Raw genomic sequence first — 23,312 nt, forward strand, 5'->3', positions numbered from 1 at the left:
CATAGCTTTGACTAGATGGACCTTTGTTAGCAAAATAATGTCTCTGCTTTTTAATATGCTATCTAGGTTGGTCATAGCTTTTCTTCCAAGGATCAAGTGTCTTAATTTCATGGCTGCAGTCACCATCTGCAGTGATTTTGGAGCCCAAGAAAATAAAGTCTGTCACTGTTCCCATTGTTTCCCCATCTATTTGCCATGAAGTGATGGGACTGGATGCCATGATCTTCATTTTTTGAAAGCTGAGTTTTAAGCCAGCTTTTTCACTCTCCTCTTTCACTTTCATCAAGAGACTCTTTAGTTCTTCTTTGCTTTCTGCCATAATGGTGGTGTCATCTGCATATCTGAGGTTATTAATATTTCTCCCAGCAATCTTCATTCCAGCTTGTGCTTCACTCAGCCTCGTGTTTCTCATGGTGTCTGCATATAAGTTAAATAAGCAGGGTGACAATATACAGCCTTGGCGTACTCCTTTCCCGATTTGGAACCAGTCTTTTGTTCCATGTCTAGTTCTCACTGTTGTTTCTTGACCTGCATACAGATTTCTCAGGAGGCAGGTCAGGTGGTCTGGTATTCCCATCTCTTTCCAAATTTTCCACAGTTTGTTATGATCTACACAGTCAAAGGCTTTGGCGTAGTCAATAAAGCAGATGCTTTTCTGGTATTCTCTTGCTTTTTAAATGATCCAATGGATGTTGGCAATTTGATGTCTCATTCCTCTGCCTTTTCTAAATCCAGCTTGAACATCTGAGGGTTCATGGTTTACATACTGTTGAAGCCTGGCTTGGAAAATTTTGAGCATTACTTTGCTAGCGTGTGAGATGAGTGCAATTGTGCGATAGTTTGAACACTCTTTGTCACTGCCTTTCTTTGGGACTGGAATGAAAACTGACCTTTTCCAGGATCAAGGTCTAATACCAGGGCATCACAAATGTGGAAAATGAAAACAGCGTCAATATACCATGTACAATATACTATTCCATTTGATGATGACACGAGGCAGAATAAGCCTTTACTGGGCTAAGCCCTTGATATTTGGGGGTTGTTTGTTGCAGCAGCTGTCCCTACCCTAATACACCTTGATTCAACTTCTTGACAGAGTTCTAAAGGTGAAATCTAAGAACTCCAGCTCATACTTTTTACAGCATTACATCAAACCCAACTGTGTAAAATACATGTGACACAGTCAGGTTACAGAAGTTGTCAACAGTGCAAAATAGAAACGGCTAGTGAATCATACTTTGGGACATGGAAGAAGTCCAAGTTGTACAGTTTATTATTATCTTCTTGAGAAAATATTGGCTTCCCAGGTGGCTCAGTGGTAAGAATCTGCCTGCCCTACAGGAGGTGCAGGTTTGATTCCTGGGTTGGGAAGGCCCACTGGAGGAAGGCACGGCAACCCACTCCACTATTCTTGCCTGGAGAATCCCCATAGACAGAGGAGCTTGGCAGGCTACAGTCCCTGGGGTCACACAGAGTCGGACACGACTAAAGCAACTTGGTACACACGCATGCACAGTCAGATAGACCAGGGAAGTTTTCATAAATGCAATATTGGATCCTTCCAGTTCTGCCCCTCTAGGAGCCCTCTAATCCGTCCGCTTCTCTGATGCTGTCACTACACAACCTAAGCAATAGCCAACTAGCTGGATGCCAAAAATCGTTCTGGCCAGTGTAGTCACCTTGAAATTCATCAGCTACTTGGCTCTCTGCTTATAACCCATCAGTGGCTCCCGCTGAACTTATACTTCAAAAGGCTCACTAGTCCCCAAGACTGGGAAAGGTCTGATCTCTTGGTCTCCATCCTTTACCATCCTTAGGCAATCGATCTCACAGCCTCGCTCCTCAGTCTTCCACCCACACATGTCTTCTCTGACTCTGAATCACAGCCTCTTACCCATATATTCCCATAGCCTGAAACCCTTCCCTCCCTACTCTCTTCCCAGCTCTCTCCTCCCTCGCATCCTTTGACTATGTAACACATCCTCAAACCCGGGGCCAGATCAGTGGTCCTTGGAACGCACACCATTTGACCTCGATCGTCCTTTCATTACACTTTCTGTTCAGTCCTGCTTTGTCCCGTGTGAGCTCCACGAGGGCAGGGAATCTGCCTACTGGACTTGTACTACATCTGCCAAAAGGGACCTGGCACAAAGGATGCAGTCACTTGTCTTTTTTTTTTTTTAAATGAATGAGTAATTGATCTTAAGAAGATGCAATCTCAGAGAACAAGGGCAATCTAACCCCACTTTAGCTTAATGTGAAACTTACGTGACATAAAAATAACCAAGTTTATAGTAACAGGTATAGGGTCATAAATAATTTAAGCTAAAATGACCCAGTACTGCCACAGGCAGAGAGAAGTACCCTACATCTCATTTTATACAGGTATACTATCATTTCAGTTTATAAAACGTGTCTAATCTCACAGCAGCACATTTATTAGAAAATATAATGTAGCCTTCTCCAAAAATGTTCAGAGATCCTACTGCTTAATTAGTGCCAATATAATAAATATCTACATTGCATTTCTTCTGGAAAGAGATGGGGATAGTTTCCAGAGTGTAGACAGGGAGGAATCAAGAATAAATCTTTTGGGGGGCCATTTTTCTCTGATGCTAAGTATATTCCTATCCCTTCCCTCTTAAATTCCATCAAGAAAAACAAAATCTGAAAATCTCCTTTTTAAAAAATCAAAATGGATTTGCCAATAACCACATTCCACTTCAAGGAGGGTTGCTCAAATATGCATACTGGACACACCACTGGAAAGTCAAGAGTGGCCCAACATCAAAGTCTTGGTGAATTTCAGTCCCTGCAAAGGTGACATCTTGGGTTTTAACCTAGAATCATGTTTAAGTTTGAAGGCTGGGAGCTGCAGACTGGCCATCGCCGTGAGCGTAAGGTTGTGATGGTTGGAAGAAATCTGATTTACTACAGAATTGCTGGAGTGGAAAAATGTAGTTTGAAACTTGAAATGAATCATCACAAACTCCATCAGCCGAGCACTGCTTTGAAAATTCTATCCAAAACCACACAGAAATACGCAAAGCAAAATTCTTGGATGCTTCTTAAGGAATGATTGACGGGCTAGCACCTCTCAGAAACGCTGTGTGTGCCGGAGTGACCAGCTCTGTCTGCACCTAAGCCTTTCTCGAGGGAGCCTGGAGAACATTTCCTGCTAGAATCCACCACGCTGACGATGCAGCCCACAGAGCATGAAACACTGCAACCAAGCTGCTCTGTGGATCTCAGCCCCCAGTCGAGTAAAGGTCCTCAGGGCTGAGTGTAGCCCACGGCGGACAGCTTCCGGCAGGACTTGGGGCTGGAGCGGGGGTGGGGGGCCCAAGGCACTGTTCTATGAGATCAGGCTCTCCGTGGTTTGAAGATGCTCTCGTTTGTCTCAAATTGGTGCCATTTTCCAACACTTCTTTGGAAGCAGGGTGAATGCCTCCTTCTGAGGGGTGGTTCAAAGTGTTAACAGGAGCTCATTGTTATTTAGGGCAATCAGCCCATGACCAAGTAATCAAATCAGCTGCCACATCCTGGTTCTTCTCAAACTTGCAAGCTTTTTGATTTCCTCCTCTGACTTCCTTCCCTCCACTAAAAAACCGAACACACAAAGACCTGTGCTCTTGCCAGACCTGAGGCACTTCTCTACACGGCTGTCTTGTCTTCCTCGGAGGCAAGTCCGGGGTATAACTCTCCCACCCCAAACCTCTCCCTCATCTGGGTTTTAGTGATCTGACCCTCAACCTAAAATTCCTATGCTACTGCCCTCTTGACTAGGGTGCTGCTGCAGACGCAGAGGGGATGCTGGAAATGCGTGCAGTCATGTTCTGGTTCACAGCTGCACAAGGATGGGGGGAAAGGCGGTGGGGAGAGGGTTCACTGTCCACGGCCAGGGAAGCTCAGGGTCTGGAAGTGCTCACCAAAGGCTGAACAAGATCCTGAGTCCACCCCTGCATTCCCTTGGGAGCCACTGCCCGAGGACTCTCCCAGCTCCCGGGCAGCACGAGCCCTGTGTGCTTGTGCTCCCTGTCAGGAATGCTCTTTCTCCCCTACTTTCCCTACACCTCCCCTGCCCTACCTGCTCACTCCCTGCTCCTTTTTTAAGAACGTAAGTACTACTTCCTTCCTTGGAGAAGATGCTTCCTTGACCCACTAGACTAGGTTATGTCCCGGTATTACAAGCTCCCCAGCAGCCTGTAGAACACAGCACACTGGCCATTAAGCAATTACGTGCATAATTCCTGATCATCTAACATCTTCTTCCCGATCATCAGCTCTGACCTCACAGAAGCCCCCAGAGAGCAAGACAAGCTGCGTTTTTTAGTGTCCACCACGCCCTTGGCACCCGGCACATCATTGGTCTGCTATGATTCTGCTGAAGGACTTCTTCTCAAGACAAGTTCTCCCTTCGCTAAACACATCCCTAGTCCCAGGTTTAACCCTCCTTAAGCTCCCTGGAAGAGCTGAGGACCTAACCAGGACTCCTGCTATCAGTTTTCCTTCTCCTATCAGCCTTACAAGATATGATGGTTTTAACTTCCCAAAATTGCTCTGCTCGCAATACTCAGCTCAATCTAAATGCTACTGACTGTTCAATGCTTCCAAATGGAGTCTTGGCTTCTTAACATTGCATTCCAAGCTCTCTGCAGTTCAGCTTTCACCCACCTTCTCCAACTCTTCTGTCTTCCTCCCTGTAAGGAATGAACTTCTCAAGCTCTCCGCATCTGTCCTGAATCACCCCCTTCATTCAGCTCTTCCCTCCAACCCTGGCATCTTGCTCTGCCTAGACTTCCAGGCTAAGCCTACACGTTATCCCCTTCAACAAGCCATGAGTCATCCTAAATGAAAGACATCTCTCTCAGCCCCCTGCAATCTGAGAGTGCTTCCTCTGGATTTTACTTGAGAGAGTTACTTTCTGCCTGCACTAGAATTATCCACGTCCCTTATCAGACTTCAAATGCTTTGACAGGAAGACCCACATTGCCACGTTTACCCACCACCCTCAGACTCTATCACAGGGCCTTGGACATAAATATCACATCAAAGAATAAGGCTGAGGGACATTGTAATCATGTTTGTGGTGTACTAATAGTGAGAATTTAGGAATGAATCCTACAATTTTCATTCCATTTGTTAGAGGACATCAACTAGTGACCAAGAACACCACAGCCTTCTGTTGTTCTTTACCAAATAGACTTGACACTTGGTATTCATTTCACCTTCAACAGTTTCAGTCAAAAGGTTACTGTTTATAATATAACCTAATGAAAACCTCTATGCAGAAGGCTTAATAAATATTAAATAATGATGCTAACCATGATGGCAATTAAAAAATGGAAAAAAGTCATCCTTTTGGTTGCTAGGCAAATTCCTAACCTGAATGAAGCAGATAAAGTGAAAGTCACTCAGCTATGTCCGATTCTTTGCGACCCCATGTACTATACAGTCAATGGAATTCTCCAGGCCAGAATATTGCAGTGGGTAGCCTTTCCCTTCTCCGGGGGATCTTCCTAACACAGCGATCAAACCCAGGTCTCCCACATTGCAGGTGGATTCTTTACCAGCTGAGCCACAAGGGAAGCCCAAGAATACTGGAGTGGGTAACCTATCCCTTCTCCAGTGGATCTTCCCAACCCAGGAATTGAACTGGGGTCTCCTGCATTGCAGGGGGATTCTTAACCAACTGAGCTACCAGGGAAGCCATGTGGTGGAAACTACCTGGTGACACCTCGTAGGTAAACTAGTAACTGTTGGGGAATCTATCTTCTTTTAAATACAGACCACATTGGGAGAGTGGATGGATTTACATGATGTGATCTAGGTAAACAATAGTGATCCCACCAAAAAATACAAACCACCATCTCAAAGCACATAATGATGACTCAGGATCAGAAAACCACCTGATCAGATGGGGCCGCACTAGCTCCTTCTGAAGCGGGCAAGTAAAGGACCATCTTGGAAAACTTCTATGAGTCCAAAGCAAGCACCACGTATTTACAGAGTCCCCGTAGACATAAGAGGGTGGTGAGCCTAGAGATAATACCCAGAGTCAGTACGAGTACGAGTCTCTTCCTATTCACGAAAGGCTGGGCTTGGGGACCAGAGGACACGTACCAAAGCCGCTCTTGTGCTCAGCAGACAAACTGCCTCCCATCACCAGCCCAGCCTGATACAAAGACAGCCACTTTATCACCAAACTGCCAGAGCTTCTAATACAAAGCACAGTCAACAGTCTTATATTTGTAAGCTCTTAATCACAAAATCATTTCAAAATATTGGGTTGGTCAAAAGGTTGTTCAGGTTTTTCTGTATGATCTTATAAAAAAATTAAAAGAACTCTTTGGCCAACCCAGTAAATTAAAACCACTACATGTAAAGGAAATGGCAACCACTCCAGTAGTCTTGCTTGGGAAATCTCATGACAGAGGAGGCTGGTGGGCTACAGTCCACGGGGCTGCAAAGAGTCGGATAGGACTGAACCACCTAAACAACAGCAACACATAAAGATGAATCACAGGAAAGTTGCAAAGAATGGTTCATCTAGAATGCCCCTTTGGGGATGAGGCTAGAAGCAAAAAAATTTACTTTCTCATTTAGAGACTTTGGCGTGGAGTAGGCAATGGCAATCCACTCCAGTAGTCTTGCCTGGGAAAGTCCATGGACAGAGGAACTTGTCAGGCTACAGCCCACGGATCGCAAAACGTCAGACACGACTGAGCACACACACAAGTAAGCAAGAGACTCAGGGGCCCTTGAAAGAAAAGGAGGTCCGATGCAATAGAGAACAAGTCATAAGGTATATAACACATGGGCTGTGCGTGCATATTCTCTAACCATCAATATTTGACAGGTTAAAGCACATCAGTGAGGACGAATCATGTCCGTCTGAAGCACAAAAACCACTGACACAGAAACTGGGAAGAAGAAACAAAGAAGCTCGGAAACTTTATATCCTTTGGTTCTCTGAACAGTCAGAGGCCTTGTCTAGTCAACATTTGGAGTAACTTTCCCCGGAGGTATTATTACGATTTGAGAGGAGTAATAGACGGACATTCTCGTAATACATTTTCATTTTTTGAGGCTAAAAGGTATGTCTCTTTAAGAAGCCACATTTTAGATGCATTAATGAGAACAAGCACACCCTCCTCCAGCTCAGCGAAGGTTAAAAACAACTGGAATAGTCCGGCCTCCAACAAACTTTAAACATTTGCTTGATAAGCGTACATCAAGGAAAAGAGACTTTCAGAAAACAGGGTATAAAATTATACTCTCGTGAGATTTGAGTTATTTGGCATAGAGGTGCGTCAGGCTTGGAAAACGAAAGCCCAAGTGATTAACAGAAAATTTCAAACTCGAGGGCAAGAGGCATTGATGTTTCATTATAGTAAAGTGCTTTTCTTCAACATCTTTGACTCAAATCGTTATTAAAAATAAAGTTTCAGATTCTTAGTATTTAAACTCTCCAGGCAACTGGAAAGAAAATGGGTTCTTAGAGCCAGAAGGGGTGAAACCTACAAGCTATAAAGCTGAGACTAGCTCTCATTAGATGTTACGTATGTTTTTCTTCTGAAATTTGTTCCTGTGATCTCTAGGCCTGTGGAACTGGGGAAAAAAGTTGTGAACAACAGGCGTGGAGGGGCTGCAAAGCTACTTGCTGAGAGTTGAATCACGAAGCCATTACCTACCATGCTCCAGCGCTTTCATGGGAAACCAGAACAGGATGAGTGAGTGGACCAAGGCGTTGATGCAGTGACCCCAGAAAACCTAAGGGAAAACAGACCGAGGCTGTCAGGAACTGCCCACACTCTTGACCTCTGTGTGGCTCAACAAGCCCCTCACTGTCAGGGATGCAGGCGGCAATCCCAGCTCCAGAAGGCGGAAAAAACCAATTTCCTCCTTTTTAGCTACAAATGAGCCGGCTGTCTCCAGATTATATTCCTCGAGTACAAGGACCTAAAGAGATATTCACATATACACAAGACAATATACAATCTATCTACATCCGAAAAATAAATGATCATCCATTTCCTTTAGAACTGAAAGCAAGACAACAACATTTTACCATCATTCAAAAAAAGGGGTAATAGGTCACACTGGGACTGAAGAGACTTAAACCATACTTTTGGAAAGCATTAAAAACATTTAACATGTGAATTCTCACACAGCATGCTCACTCTCTTGTTTTACCCCTGAAAATCCCTCCCATTTTCGGTTTTTAGGATTTAGATGAATAGCATTCAGAGTTAAAGATTCTCTTTAACACTCGAAAGGTCAAACAACAGAACTAAACCAGCAGTTTCTTCTCAATTACGGATTCATAAATGCATTTCAACCGTGCCTTTAACCCTGAGATGAAAGAATTACTAAAGCCGGATGGAATTTCTTTAAAAATCTACACATCATACTAGGAACTGCCATATAGCTTGATCTTAACTAGTGACGGGACAACAGAAAATGATGAGAAATGATAAGACAATGAAATCTTCCTACTTTAATGTTCATGATTTCCCTATCTCTTCCCTGCCCTCTACATCCTACCCGCCCTCATCTTCAAAATGCCTGCAGGTTGGTCTCCGATCACCCTCATCTCTGCTACCTTTCCAGTGGGTCCACTCCCTACCCCCACCTTATGCAGCCTTTGAATTCAAACTCTGTAAATCACAGATTTGATTCACATAAATGACGCTGAACAAAGAGACCGTATTTCTCATGGACAGAACCACAGTGAACAAGGACACAATCAGTCACTCCCATCTCCTGTGTGTGGAACACACGAGATCCAGTAGGATCCCTCGTATTTTTTCCGGATGTGGACACAGCTATCATGCTTTCCCAAACACGAGGCCGCTCTGAAGGAGGACTGTCATGACAGCTGGCTCAGAACAAGGTGTTCAGGGACCGCTCTTAGCCCAGGACTCCCGGATCACCCTCTCTCAGGCCCCAGTAGTGGTCACACAGGCTGGTCACACACTCAACCAGCACGAGCTGTCTTAACTGAATGCGGCAACGAGCCTCAGTTCCAGCCCCTGAAACCCCTCCCACATGACCACTGGAGATGGAAACACGGCAAATGCAGGCATGTGGGCATCTCTGCCTCCAGCCCAGCGGGCACCTGCCCTCCTCAGGGTGGGTCCTCACCGCTGCCCCCCAGACGTGGCTGGTGCGCCAGTGACCCACCAGACCCCTTGGTGACTCCTGATCGGAGGACCCTGAAACACCTAAGCCTGCTCCTGCTCAGCTCAGCGCTGGATCCCTACTCCTTGTCTGTCTAGATGTCTTCTCTTTACCGATTCTCCAGACTGAAATACAACAGCCACGTCTGACTTGATTCCTGCATTCACCTCTGGCCAATTCTCCTCACTGGCTGAAGGAATATTTCCCTGTCACTGAGAACCAGGCAGTGATGGAGCAAGGGCCGTGCCACGTGATGTGGCTCACTGGGACGGGGGAGGATTAGATCCCACAGGCCTTGGGGTGTGGGGGCCACTGGCCACATGGCCATCAGAGGCTCAGGTGGGGAAGAAGGCTTTGTTAAACAGGAAGACTGGATGCTTCCTGCCTGATCAGGCAGTTCAGATTCCGTGGGTGTGCTATTCTGGGGGAGGTCTGGGGCCTCACCTTCCTTCAAGGGCCACCTCCAAGCATCGGCGGGGTCACCAGCCTTTCCGAGGGGTCCCATGTACACACGTGGCTCACCTTGGTGTTGAAGCCCTCGGCGTTCTGGGTGATCTTGTAGAGCTGCGGGAACCTCAGCATGCTCTCCTGGCTGCAAGACCTCTCGAAGATGCCCAGCGTGAAGGGGGGCAGTGCCGTGAAAATCTGCGGAGATAACAGCGAGCTGTTAGCAGAGGCCCTTCTGACTCCTGCAGCCCTGGAGGTTCAGGTCGATGTGATGATGCCGTAACTTCAGGTCAAGTCAAAGCCTAGGTTCAGGGACTCCCTGGATACCCTCCCATCAGAGAAAATAAACGAAAGGTCATTTTACACTATTGCCTAATCAGCATAAAATTGACACGGAACACTAAGACCAACATCCTAAAACTGTGATTGGCCAAGAGCTCTGGTTCAAGGAACAACTGCCTTCCTTTGCAGATTAGCTGTGACTTCAAACCCGACACAGTGGGCTCTGTGTGGTGTGGGCGTGTTTTTCTGCGGGAGCCAAGGCCCCATTTACCTTGATTTTATGCTCACTTTTCAGGAAGCACAATGTCCTTCACCCACTTACTCAGTCATTTTACTGGGAATACATGATGGGTTAGATACTGTGATAACCCCCAGGAAGGGAGAGATTTAAAAACAGAAGAAGGAAGAAGGCAAAGAAGCAGGTCCCTGATCCCTTGGAACTCTATCTACTGCAGAGGTGGGGACGCGGCAGCTGGCAACAGGCACGGAACATATATACACAACAGCGTGCTCTGCAAAGTCACTCCTGGGGAGACGATGCAGGAAGCGGGGGAGTCAAGGAAGGATGCTTGGACCACAGAGCCTCTGGCCTGGAAGGTACTGCACCTGCAGAGTTTGGCAGGAGGGCAAGGGGTGTGAATGGGAGGGGACAGAGGGCAGCAACCCCACGGACGAGCACCCATCACAAAGTTCTAAGGCTCAAACACACACAGAACATTTGGGGGGGACCTTGAGGTCATCCAGGGTGGCCGGGGACATGGCACGAGACAAGGCTGGGATGGAGACAGAATGACCTCTGGATATGCTGAGCAGAGGGTGCTGACCTTTGCCTGTCCTCCATAGCATGTGACAGGCTTGTATCTGTGTTCCGGAAACAGAAAGCTGAGTGCTGAAGCAGAGGGCTGGAACAAGCATATTATCCCAGGCCGGCAGATCTACGGGCCACCTCCTCCTCGGGTATGAGCATGGGTTGCTTTCTGCTTGGCACGGACCAAATCCGTACCCCGCAAGCCCGCCAAGCTCTGGGGGCCGTGAGAACTGAATGTGCATCTCGAGAGAGTGCTGAGTGCACATCAGTTCCCAGCAGCCTAGACGTCTGGCCAGGAATCAGCCTGCCCTGAGTCTGCTGGGACAAAGCAACCAGAGTGTCGTGGGGTGAGGCCCGGGAAACTGGCCGGCTCCACCTTCAACTGGGAGCAGAGGAGATCAGCCCTGGGATGTCCAAGTTCTAAAGATCTCAAGGAGAAAAAGATCTCAATGACAAACTCTACAGGAAGGCGCCCCACAGACATCTCAGAAGCACTGCACACTCAGTGTGTATATAAACTCACCCTCACTGTCAGGCTGAAGGAGCAATCCGCACATCATTTAACAGCCGGCTGTTTCTTCTTTTCCTTTTTTCACTTGACTTCCTCCTCCTACCTACTTCAAATCCTCTGGCCCTCTGCACCCCAGGCTAACTACCTGCCAGATGTCTCACCTGGATTGTAGTGCACACACACACACACACACACACACACGTCAGGGATCATTACTTGTTTTTCAGAAACAATCCATCATACACACTTTCTTCATTGTATTTTTCTCATTAAACAAAACACCACGGGAAGCCCCCGAGTTCCCAGGGTTTGACCCTAAAGCAGTCATTTTCATGCTCACATAATAATTCATACTATAAGTGGACCATATTTCTTCAGCCATCACCTATTGATAGGCATTCATCTTGTTTCCAGTTCTCTGTTGCCACAACCGTCATGTAATAAACACCTAGAGTATATTATAATATCTATCCTGTATCTTTTATTTCTCTGTGAAGGATTCCCAGAAGTAGGGCTGTGAGATTTTAAAAAACAAATACATTTTTAACTTCATAGGATGCTGCTTGGCTGCTTCCAGAAAAGGTCCTAATGGTTTCTCTCTCCTTTCATGAAGGACACAACCTTTTCCCTGCTTTCCTATCAGCAATTGCTTGTTATATTCTATTTAATACTCTCCACTTAGAAAAACTGAAGATATTGACTACTTCTAAAAATAAATATTCCCTGGAACACCAGTGAGTCTGACCATGTTTTCATGTATTTGCTGGATGTGAGGATTTGGAATTGTGTGCAACATCAGGTCCTTTGTCCATTTTCAATTCATGGTTTATCTGCTTGTCTAAGAGTTCTTGAATTCTGTCTTTCTATTACAAAATTTCCTCCAAATACACTTTTTCTCTACTGGCTTTCTTTATGGTTTCATTTGTCATATACAATGCTTTCAATTTCTATAAGATCAAGAATAGCTTCTCAACATGCAATTACGTCAGGAGTTTCTTGCAGGATTTTTATAGTTTTACTTTTCAAATTTATGTCTCAATTTTTTTGAAACTAATGTATCTATGCTGGATAAGAAAGGAGTCCAATTTTATTTTTTGCCCTATAAATAGCCAGTTTTGAGGACACAATCCAAACTTTTTCACTATGCTAAAATATCACCTTTGACATTTACTTATTAAATTCTCACATATTACAGATCTGGAAGCTGGGATTTAGTGCTAAGTTCCCTGACTATCCGCCCAGTTCTCTCAGTACCAGGTTGATGCGGTTGTGGCAGCTTTACAGCACGGTTTGATGTTTAGATAAGTCTACCCTCTGATCGTTCTTTCTGAACATGCTTTGCATATTTACTCTTAGGCAGGCACCTGTTAATTCCATTTATACTTCAATATCATTTTATGCAATTCCCTTCCCCTCCCCCCTCCCCCCCCAAACAATCATCCATCAGGATTCTAATTGGAATCACATAAATTTACACACTAATTTTGGAAGGGTTGATACTATACTAAGTTTTTTATGATACTGTGTGAAAGTTGCTCAGTCGTGTCTGAGTCTTTGCGACTCCATGGTCTATACAGTCCATGGAATTCTCCAGGCCAGAATACTGGAGTGGGTAGCCTTTCCCTTCTCCAGGGGATCTTCCCAACCCAGGGATAGAACGCAGGTCTCCCACATTGCAGGAAGATTCTTTACCAGCTGAACCACAAGGGGAGTCTTCAGTATAAAAATTATTCCTATGAAATGTAGAGATCTAATTGCTATTTTGAAAGGACTTATTACTCTCCTTCCATTTCTAAATCATACTGCTAAACTAAACAAAAATAGCTAGTGATTGTCAGGTCAGAAAAAGCTATTGGTTTTCATGTATTTATTATGAATCTAGTCACCTTATTAGATTTTCTTATAATTTTATCATTGTCTTATAGTTTTATAACTTATAATCAAAATCTTACAATTTTATAATTTTTTTATAATTCTATCATTTCTTTACTGATATGTTTTGGGCTTTTTAGCTGTACAGTCATATGAACATATTTACACAGCCATTTTTGGTTCACATATTTGTATAAGCACATAAATATTTTACTTTATCCTAGTATTTGTAATAGCTATTTAATTTTCTTGGCAGTTGCTGAAAATTCCCAAACAATGGTGAATTATGTAGCAATGACAGGAATCCCTGACTAATTTCTTATTTAAAATGAAACAGTTTTAGGATTTTACCATTTATGGTAGTATGGTACTAGTTTTTCATAAATAGTATGCATTATAGCTGATTGACTTCTTTATTATGTTACTTAGATTCCTTATTTTAGGACTGGAAATTGGATTGACTCAATAACTTTTGCAGCATCTACTGATGGGATCACATTTTTCTTCTTTATTTGGCTGATATAGTGATATTTAGAAAGTTTTTTGAAGTTTTGACTCTCCTACATTTCTGAAATAAACCAATTATCTGTCAAATATTTTATCCTTTTGATACGCCATTGAACTCTATTTGCTGACACCTTATTTATAATTTGTACATTTCTGTTTATAAGTGAAGCTGGGATCAGTCTTCTTCAAATTCTGCTGGCTTGATAAAATTAAGTCGGGTACATTTCTTTGTTGTTAAAAAGTCATCTCTTCACAAAAAAAATGGATAAAATGTAACTGAAATCCATTTGATCATGGTAGCTTTTGTCACTGGTGGCTTCTTTGGTCTCATCCTACCCGTAAATAAAATGGAGAAATCTGACTGTGGATATAACTAACATCTAATAGGGTAGCACTGATCCATGACTTCAGGATATGGAGGAATCTGAAGTTAGTTTCAGAGCTATTTAACTCAGCCCTGTGAGAATTAAATTGGGAAACAGTAATTTGCCGCTTTAGCTGGTTTGGCGAATCAAACATGAAGAGTTAAGTACTGAAGAAGGAAAAGCAATATTGCTTGAAGAAAATGGGAAGACAGACCCCAGCCCAGAAAAGCGCCCACTAGCATTGTCTCAGATGTCACTAACTGCCTCTTGCCCTGGGTATCTGTGGAGCAACCTGGAGGGGAAGGAAATACTAAACAGAAGAGTAATGACAAAATTGGAATATGGGCTGGTAAGGGCTTCCCTGGTGGCTCAGTGGCAAAGAATCTGCCTGCAGTGTAGGAGCCAAAGGAGACCCAGGTTTGATCCCTGGGTTGGGAAGATCCCCTGGAGGAGGGCATGGGAATCCACTCCAGTATTCTTGCCTGGAGAATCCCATGGACAGAAGAGCCTGGCAGGCTATACCCCAAAGGGTCGCAAAGAGTCGGACACAACTGTAGCGACTTAGCATGCATGTATGCATAGATTAGACGGCAGTGTTGTAGCCATGTTAAACTTCATGATTTTGATCATCACACTGTGATTACATAAGAGAACTGTCTTACCAGCTATGCATTTAAGGATAAAGCAGAAGGGACATGATGTCTTTTTAAAAAAAATTTTTTTTAGTAAATTGCTTATTTGTTATTTATTTGGCTGCCCTGGGTCTTAGCTGCAGCATGTACAATCTAGTTCCCTGACCAGGGATTGAACCCAGGCCTCCTGTGCTGGAAGAGCAGAGTCTTAGCCACTGCACCAGCAGGGAAGTCCCAGGGACATGATGTCTTAACTGATTCCCAATTGGCTCAGAAATACATGTGTGGCAGTGTGTGTGCATGTTTGACTATATGTGCACGTGTGAGTGTCTTGAGAGAGAATGCAAGTGGGGGCAAAATGCTAATAACTGATGGATGAAGGTATCTTTCTATCTTTTTTACATCTTTCCCCTAAGTTTCTATTTATTTCAAACAAAAGCGACCCAGACAATTTCCAAGGGGGCGGGCAGACTTCCAGTCCTCAAAAGCATTGGCACTTCCAGTGACTGACTGAGAAGTCAATGACCCTCTGAGCCCACTGGACTTGACTGTCCCAACTCTCTGCCACCACTTCCTGGTGACCGACTTCCATACCGTGGCAACAGGGTCTTTTCACCTGAGAATTCACTTCTCAGCTGCAATATCTCTCTCCTCTGGATTTTTAAATTACAGTTAAAAAAATACATCCCAAACCCTAGGGGGTCAAACTTTAATGTAGATAACCACTGCTAGAAAGTTTCTCTAAAAATGTTGTTTTGTTTCTCAGTATCTCTGGGAAACTCTTTGTTAAGTTGGGATGGTGCTCAGGAATCCACATTGTCAAAGAAATCCTGGTGATGCTCATGCATGTGGTCTGAGGACTACATTGACCAAAACCGTCCCACAGTCCATCAACATCTGATGTATCATAGCTACGAGTTTGCTGGATGAACCTGAACTGCCCAAGATGGAAGAGAACTAAGGAGAGGATTCAGTGCTCCTGCCTGAGCATGAAAACAGGGCTAAACTCCTTCTATTGTGTAACCAGGTGATGTGTATTTCAATTCTTAGTGCTAAAGCACAGCCTCTTAGGTCTCAGCCTTCCAGTTACTAATACTATACGTATGTGGGCCAGGGTTGGCCTTTTCCAATACTAAATCACTGTGGAGCAGTCAGTATATTTCCCCTTGAATGGTCACATAATTTTAACCTACTCAAAACACTTCTAAGTCCTGAAAAGTTAACAGCCTGCCCAAGGGGAGGCCCTTTCTATGTGGTAGGTGGTTAGACTGGCTTTTCTAGCACAGGTGATAAACGGCCATCAATTCAGCTCTATTCTCTCCACTTGTCACTTCTGTCTTTGGGGGCATAATTATTAGCAAAAAATGTACTAGTGTACATTGTGGTGAGTAACACAGTTATCAACTGATCAACCAAGATCTGAACTTGGTTCAACACCATCTTAGTCTCCACATATGACCCTCTTCATCTGTTGAGTTCTACAGGGCTGAAGCTGTGTGTTCTAGGTGTTGTATGTAGTATTTTATTAATATATAGTGCACCTAGCAGAGTGGCTACTTAAAAAAAAGGGACTGAGTAGATGGATGACTTGAATATCCAGCCACAAATGTATATGCTGCTGCTGCTAAGTCGCTTCAGTTGTGTCCGACTCTGTGCGACCCCATAGACGGCAGCCCACCAGCCTCCCCCGTCCCTGGGATTCTCCAGGCAAGAACACTGGAGTGGGTTGCCATTTCCTTCTCCAATGCATGAAAGTGAAAAGTGAAAGTGAAGTTGCTCAGTCGTGTCCGACTCTTAGCGACTCCATGGACTGCAGCCTACCAGGCTCCTCCATCCATGGGATTTTCCAGGCAAGAGTACTGGAGTGGGGTGCCATTGCCCGCTCCACAAATGTATATACAAACTCTAAATATTTATAGCACCATGATTTATATGATTGCATGTCTGGTAACTTCCATCTATGCCTACCTATGACAGCTGTTTCAGAGTACAAACTCCCCCAAGGCAGAGAATGTCAGAGTAAGGGTCCAAAACAAAAGTGTGGAAGCACAATTCAAGAAAGGTTGCCTTAAGTTACACCCCTTGCCAGGAAAACAAAAAGCTAAGTAGCTACTTAGTCATGTTAGCCTATAGTTGATACTTATTTTTAGGTTTTGAATTCATTACAGTCAAGTAATGAAATGAGAACTCGAAAATCATAAAAAATACGAAATAAGCTGAAGACCATTTGCCACAGGAGCTGGGAGTCAGAATTCATTACTTTAGCACTAACTGTGGGAGAAAACGTCCATTCACAGGGAAACACATGCTTTTAAGAAGGACAGAAAGGACAGCAGGTTAGGCTTTGTACATTCACATCTGTGTTGACGGATTCAGAAACGAAATTATGGAGCAGAATGAGTTTAGACAGAGTTCAGAAATTCTTTTTCTGGAGCTGCAAACATGGAAATGTTGCCCAGGCATTTAGTCAGGAGGTAACAAGGGTCTATTATCAAGATATATGGGTTAATAATTTCATGGGGTTATTCAGGAATGATCTGCGATGATTGAAACCATGTGTGGGGAGTTTGTGCTTCTGCAGGATGTGTGGCAGCAACGGAGGCCCTAAAGATCTATGTGAGCCGTGGATGCAGATGAGGGACTTAGCTCCGCGTCCCAGACACAAACAGCGCGGCCCCGCACGCTGTCAGAGGGAGAGGGAGAGTGCTTACTTACCACGTTGTACAAGCCGATGCACCAACGTTCAAATAAAATCTGCCCAGAAAATCCATTAACGAAGGCAAACCAAAGCTGAAAGAGAAGGAAGTTCATGAAGTTTTATATCAATATTGACCTAAATGTTTCCATTCACTAAAGGAATCGTGGGGAATGTGGACCACCAGCTGGACACAGCTGCCGAAGGACACGGAGCCAGAGGACCGAGGTTATTCTTCCATAAAATACAGATTCCCAATATCACAAATACCAACATTTTAAGGAAACTGTACATTGAAGGCATTCATTGATTTTAAGAGTTAGCATGCACATATTTATAGAAAAGCAATTTATGTTTAATTTATATCTAATGTTTCGGTCAGCACGTTCTCAATATGGGAAGGAGCTCTACTTCATGTTCTTTTCCCTATAAAATTGACTTGATAAATATGACTTATCTTTGTAGGACTTTCAAATAGATAAAAGTAAAAAAGAAAAAAAAATAGACACTCCACTGTTGGTCACATGTGTTCTTAGCTCATAAAGTACTTGTGTGCTCAGTCATGTCTGACTCTTTGCGGCCCCATGTACTGTAGCCCATCAGACTCCTCTGTCCATGGAATTTTGCAGGCAAGAATATTGAAAGAAGTTGCCATTTCCTCCTCCAGATCTTCCCGATCCAGGGATTGAACCCACATCTCTTGCATCTCCTGCCTTGGCAGGCAGATTCTTTACCACTGAGCCACCTGGGGAACTGAATTTAAAGATTAGCCACCCCTAAAACAGCAGTTTTATCCACATGGCCTCCCTATCATGTGAGGCCTCGGCAATCAGTGCTTCAACCAAACTTTTAGTGTAATGAGAGTCCAGATCCATATAAGATACAAACACAATTATAAACCGTTTTAAGGGTCTTAACCTAATTTTCCCAAGATTGTGTTATACTTTTCTTTGTCATTTTCTCAAACAACTGAGTGAACATTGATAAATACCTAGCAAACAGAACTATTTTATCACTTATTTCAGTTAATTCATTGGTTTTTGTTGAAAATAGAGTAGTAATATTTTTACTGCCCTCCCCTCCCTAATAGCAACTGAAAGCAGAAAACATAATTGAAAACAAAAAAGAAATAGCTATTGTCAATGAAACTATGAGATAGCCTTAGTTAAAACTACAAATGACATAGAATAGAAACTGATCAGTAAGACGAGAATGTCAATAGCAGATAAAACCTTCAGAGACAGGACATCCCTGGTGGTTCAGTGGGTGAGAATCTGTCTTGTAATGCAAGGAACCTTGGTCTGACCCCTGGTTGGGGAACTAAGACTCCCACACGCTGCGTAGCAACTACACGTGTGCACTGCGACTACTGAGCCTGTGAGCCGCAACTAGAGAATCCGGTGGTGCAATGAAAGGGTCCCACGCGCCACAGCTAAGACCCGACACAGCCTAGTAATTAATTAATTCAAAGAAAACAGAAAAAAAAATAAAAACCCTTCAGAGTAAAAAGGTTTCCAAGAAAGAGGTGAATCAAGCCCAGAAAGAGCAGAATCAGCTCTTATTTCGAGGGTAAGATTGATATACGGATGAGTCATGACTGATGTCCTGAGACTGATTCAATAGCAGGCACACTGAGTTCAAGGGCAATATACATATATATATGCCCCCTCTCCTCATACGTGATGGAGGAGGAGAATGGCAGGGCCCAGTAGGGAGCAAAGGGCAATCAATTCGGCAGATGCTAATTGAGGTAAACCAAAAAGAAATAAATGCAAATTCACCTAATAGGAAAGCTGTAACACAGAGAAATTCACCCTGAGGTGTAGAGGCCTCCAACTCACCTGCAGAGGAAAAGCGGTGGTGAGGGAGGTGGGCACGATTGCAAAGGGACAGGCGACCCATGTGGAAGAGACAAAGCATTGATGAGAAAGTGTTCTGAAAAACTCTGAAGTCCCCTCCCCTAGACGTCATTACAAAATAATAAAAAATAAACATAATAATATGACATAAATAAATGGTCAAATATGAAACAATCTCCATAGAAAGAACCAGTTCAAAGCACAGAAAAATATTTCGAATGTTCTCGACAAGCCTAAAAGAGCTAAAGAAGATGTGACCTTTCCCTGAAACAAGCTGAAACAAGATGTGTAAGATATCAAAGAGGGAAATAGTAAGAGGCTGATGGGACAGATTAAGGACACATAAAGGAAATAAAAATGGGCTTCCCACATAGCAGTGGGGGTAAAGAATCTGCCTGCCAATGCCAGAGATGCAAGAGATGTGGGTGCAATCCCTGGGTTGGGAAGATCCCCTGGAGAAGGAAATGGCAACCCACACCAGTATTCTTGCCTGGAGAATTTCATGGACAGAGGAGCCTGGTGGGCTACAGTCCATGGAGTCACAAAGAGTTGGACACAACTGAGCATCTGAGCACACGCACAAAGAGAAACAAAACGCAGGATGGACACGGCTGAAACTAGTCTGGGTTGGGTAGTACAGGCTCGAGTAGAAAAATGCTGCACAACGGACAAAAGTTAACACTGAATTTAAGAGAAACTGACAGCCTTCCAAATATAACAGCAAAAGTCCGAAAAGGCGTACCTTTAAAAAAAAAGTAGACTAGAAACAAATGTTCAAAGATATAATAGAAGAAAAATTCCTGAAATGGTCTAAAACCTTACTCAGCCAATAAATACAGAAGACACCGTTTGTCCCCAGAAAACAAAACAACAGCTACAAAAAGATCAAAACCCATGTGTACCCTGGTGTATCAGTTAATGACTTTTGAAATTTTGCAGTATCAACTCTTTAATATATTCAAGCAGGAAAACCAATTAGCCTACAAGGGGAAAAGTCAAGTTGGTGTCATGTTTCTCCAGCACAGCGGACAATACCAGAAGTCAGCAGGGGGTGACTTCTGGTATTGTCACAAGGTCACAAGCCCTTAGGGAAATAAAGCATGAGGAGAATTTCAGCAACAGGTAGAAACCAAGGAAACAGCAAGAGCTGAAAACATAACATAAAATGTGATGACAGAAGTAATACCAAATATGTTACATTAATAATACACTGAACAATGCTGAATGGATTAAAAATATGAAACCCCAAATACATGCTAAGTACAAGAGAAATGTGAAAAAGAAACACTATTCAAGTAAGATTGAATTCATAACCCTAACCTACAAAGTCCTGCAATGGACGAGGCCCTCGCCTGCCATCTTGAGGTCACTGTCCTTCCTTACGGAGATGTAATGGCCTTCCACTGGTTCCTATGAGCACCAACGGTGGATCCAGCTTCATTACTCTGAACCCAGACAGAGGCAGTTATGTCAACAGCATTTGGTTCACAAGCCACCTTTATCTCACTCTGTTGAAATGCCCTTTATAATGTTACCACAGTATTTAGGAAAAGTTTTAGGTTGTTTTGGTCTCACTCCATATACTGAAACTAATTACAGATGGCTTGAATACTTAACCATGACACCCAACACAAAGCATTAGGAGACAGCAGGAAAAAAAGTTATTTTTTTGTATGTGAAATTGACTCTCTATAGGACATTAAGTTCAGAAATCATACAAAAAGAGAAACACATTTGGAACACTTCTATAGAGACAAACATTAATAAAGTTGAAAGAAGATGAATAAGCAGTATATATAAATTTGTATTTGTAATATCTATGAAGATCTAACTTCCTTTCTCTATAAAGAGTTACTCAAATGACAAAGGAAATGCCCAACAAACTGTTAGGAAAACAGGCAAAGCATACACATGCAGTGTGATCACAGGACACAAAACCACTTATAAATGTAAGAAATCTCATTTTTTGTGAAACACACACACAAAGGGATATCATTTTTCACCCAACAAATGGTCAAAGATTTAAAAGTTTGACAACCTGAGAAAATAGCTACTCTCATACCCAGATGGCAATACAGCACTGTCCACAAATATGTTTAATATATTTTTCCTTTGATCTAGCAATTCCACTTCTAGGAACATACTCTATATCTTATAGCTATAATCATAGAGCATTCAACATAAAATACTAATACTAAGGGGTTCAGTTCAGTTCAGTTCAGTCACTCAGTCATGTCCAACTCTTTGCAACCCCATGAATTGCAGCCCGCCAGGCCTCCCTGTCCATCACCAACTCCCGGAGTTTACCCAGACTCACGTCCATCGAGTTGGTGATGCCATCCAGCCATCTCATCCTCTGTTGTCCCCTTCTCCTCTTGCCCCCAATCCCTCCCAGCTTCAGGGTCTTTTCCAATGAGTCAACTCTTTGCATGAGGTGGCCAAAGTATTGGAGTTTCAGCTTCAGCATCAGTCCTTCCAATGAACACCCAGGACTGATCTCCATTAGAATGGACTGGTTGGACCTCCTTGCAGTCCAAGGGACTCTCTTCTCCAACACCACAGTTCAAAAGCATCAATTCTTTGGCGCTCAGCTTTCTTCACAGTCCAAATCTCACATCCATACATGACCACTGGAAAAACCATAGCCTTGACTAGATGGACCTTTGTTGGCAAAGTAATGTCTCTGCTTTTGAATATGCTATCTCAAAAGCATAACTTTCCTTCCAAGGAGTAAGCGTCTTTTAGTTTCATGGCTGCAATCACCATCTGCAGTGATTTTGGATCCCCAAAAAATAAAGTCTGATACTGTTTCCACTGTTTCCCCATGTATTTCCCATGAAGTGATGGGAGCAGATGTCATGATCTTAGTTTTCTGAATGTTGAGTTTTAAGCCAACTTTTTCACTCTCCTCTTTCTCTTTCATCAGGAGGCTTTTTAGTTCCTCTTCACTTTCTGCCATAAGGGTGGTGTCATCTGCATATCTGAGGTTATTGATATTTCTCCCGGCAATCTGGATTCCAGCTTGTGCTTTTTCCAGCCCAGCGTTTCTCATGATGTACCCTGCATATAAGTTAAATAAGCACGCTGCTGCTGCTGCTAAGTCACTTCAGTCGCTTCAGTTGTGTCCAACTCTGTGCGACCCCATAGACGGCAGCCTACCAGGCCCCGCCGTCCCTGGGATTCTCCAGGCAAGAACACTGGAGTGGGTTGCCATTTCCTCCTCCAATGCATGCAAGTGAAAAGTGAAAGTGAAGTCGCTCAGTCGTGTACGACTCTTAGCGACCCCATGGACTGCAGCCTACCAGGCTCCTCAGTCCATGGGATTTTCCAGGCAAGAGTACTGGAGTGGGGTGCCATTGCCTAAATAAGCACACTCAGATGGTTAATATTCATTATCTTGATGTAGCAGAAGTTGTCTCTTGGGAGTAGTATGGAGACTCACTCATACCTCTGTGAACTTTTTAAACATGTCCATGTTTTATTTAGATAACTGTTTCAAGCAGTTATTCTCAACTGGGTTGATTTTGCCTCTGAGACACCTGACCATGCCTGGAAACCATTTGAGTGTGTTATTGGCATCTGGTGGGTAGAGGCCAAAGATTCTGCTAAGTATCATTGGATGACCTGGAAAGCTCCGTACAGCAAGGAACTGTCTGGTCCAAGGTGTCAACAGTGCCACTACGGAGAAAGCCTGGATGAAAGAAATAGGTTCATGAGGTCAACATGATAAAGTTTTGAAATAATATTGTAATATGTTTTTCATATGCAAAATAACGCCACATGACAGACTGCAGGAAGTCATGCTTGTATGTGTGCATGTACAAGGTGGGTTTTCAGAAAGCTTTGCTTCCTTTTGAGTAACTCCCCTCTGGGCTGACCTCATACATAGAGCCACAGGCCCTACACCTTAGAGACTGTGGCAGCAATGGATGTGACTGCAACACTGGACAAAACGAGATCCCTAAACCAGAATATATCTTGATAAATTATCACTGAGATACCACTTTAAAGACTGAGTGAATTTCGTGTAACTGCGACAGTCTAGTTGTTGAAATTCACAGTAAGGAAAAAAACAAATCCTAAGAAATCAAGCATGTCTTTCTCAGCATTAACCTTCACCCTGAGCGATCCTAACCAAGTCACAATTTTCA

General features: G+C 43.5%; 1 protein-coding gene across 2 annotated transcripts in view; it reads right to left on the reverse strand.

The window, feature by feature from the left end:
* ATP8A2 (ATPase phospholipid transporting 8A2) overlaps nt 1–23,312 on the reverse strand; it is a 492,224-nt gene that overhangs the window by 146,077 nt on the left and 322,835 nt on the right. For both annotated transcript variants that reach the window (XM_086329703.1, XM_086329702.1), the window contains exons 28-30: nt 17,323–17,397; nt 9,706–9,828; nt 7,695–7,773 (exon numbers count right to left, since the gene is read on the reverse strand). In XM_086329703.1, coding sequence (XP_086185829.1) covers nt 7,695–7,773; nt 9,706–9,828; nt 17,323–17,397 — 277 coding nt within the window. The remainder of the gene's footprint in view (nt 1–7,694; nt 7,774–9,705; nt 9,829–17,322; nt 17,398–23,312) is intronic.

The sequence above is a fragment of the Bos grunniens genome, chromosome 12 (genome assembly GCF_055505025.1).
Source record: "Bos grunniens cultivar Pamir isolate PY7600 chromosome 12, Bosgru_T2T1.0, whole genome shotgun sequence".
NCBI classification, from domain to species: domain Eukaryota; kingdom Metazoa; phylum Chordata; class Mammalia; order Artiodactyla; family Bovidae; genus Bos; species Bos grunniens.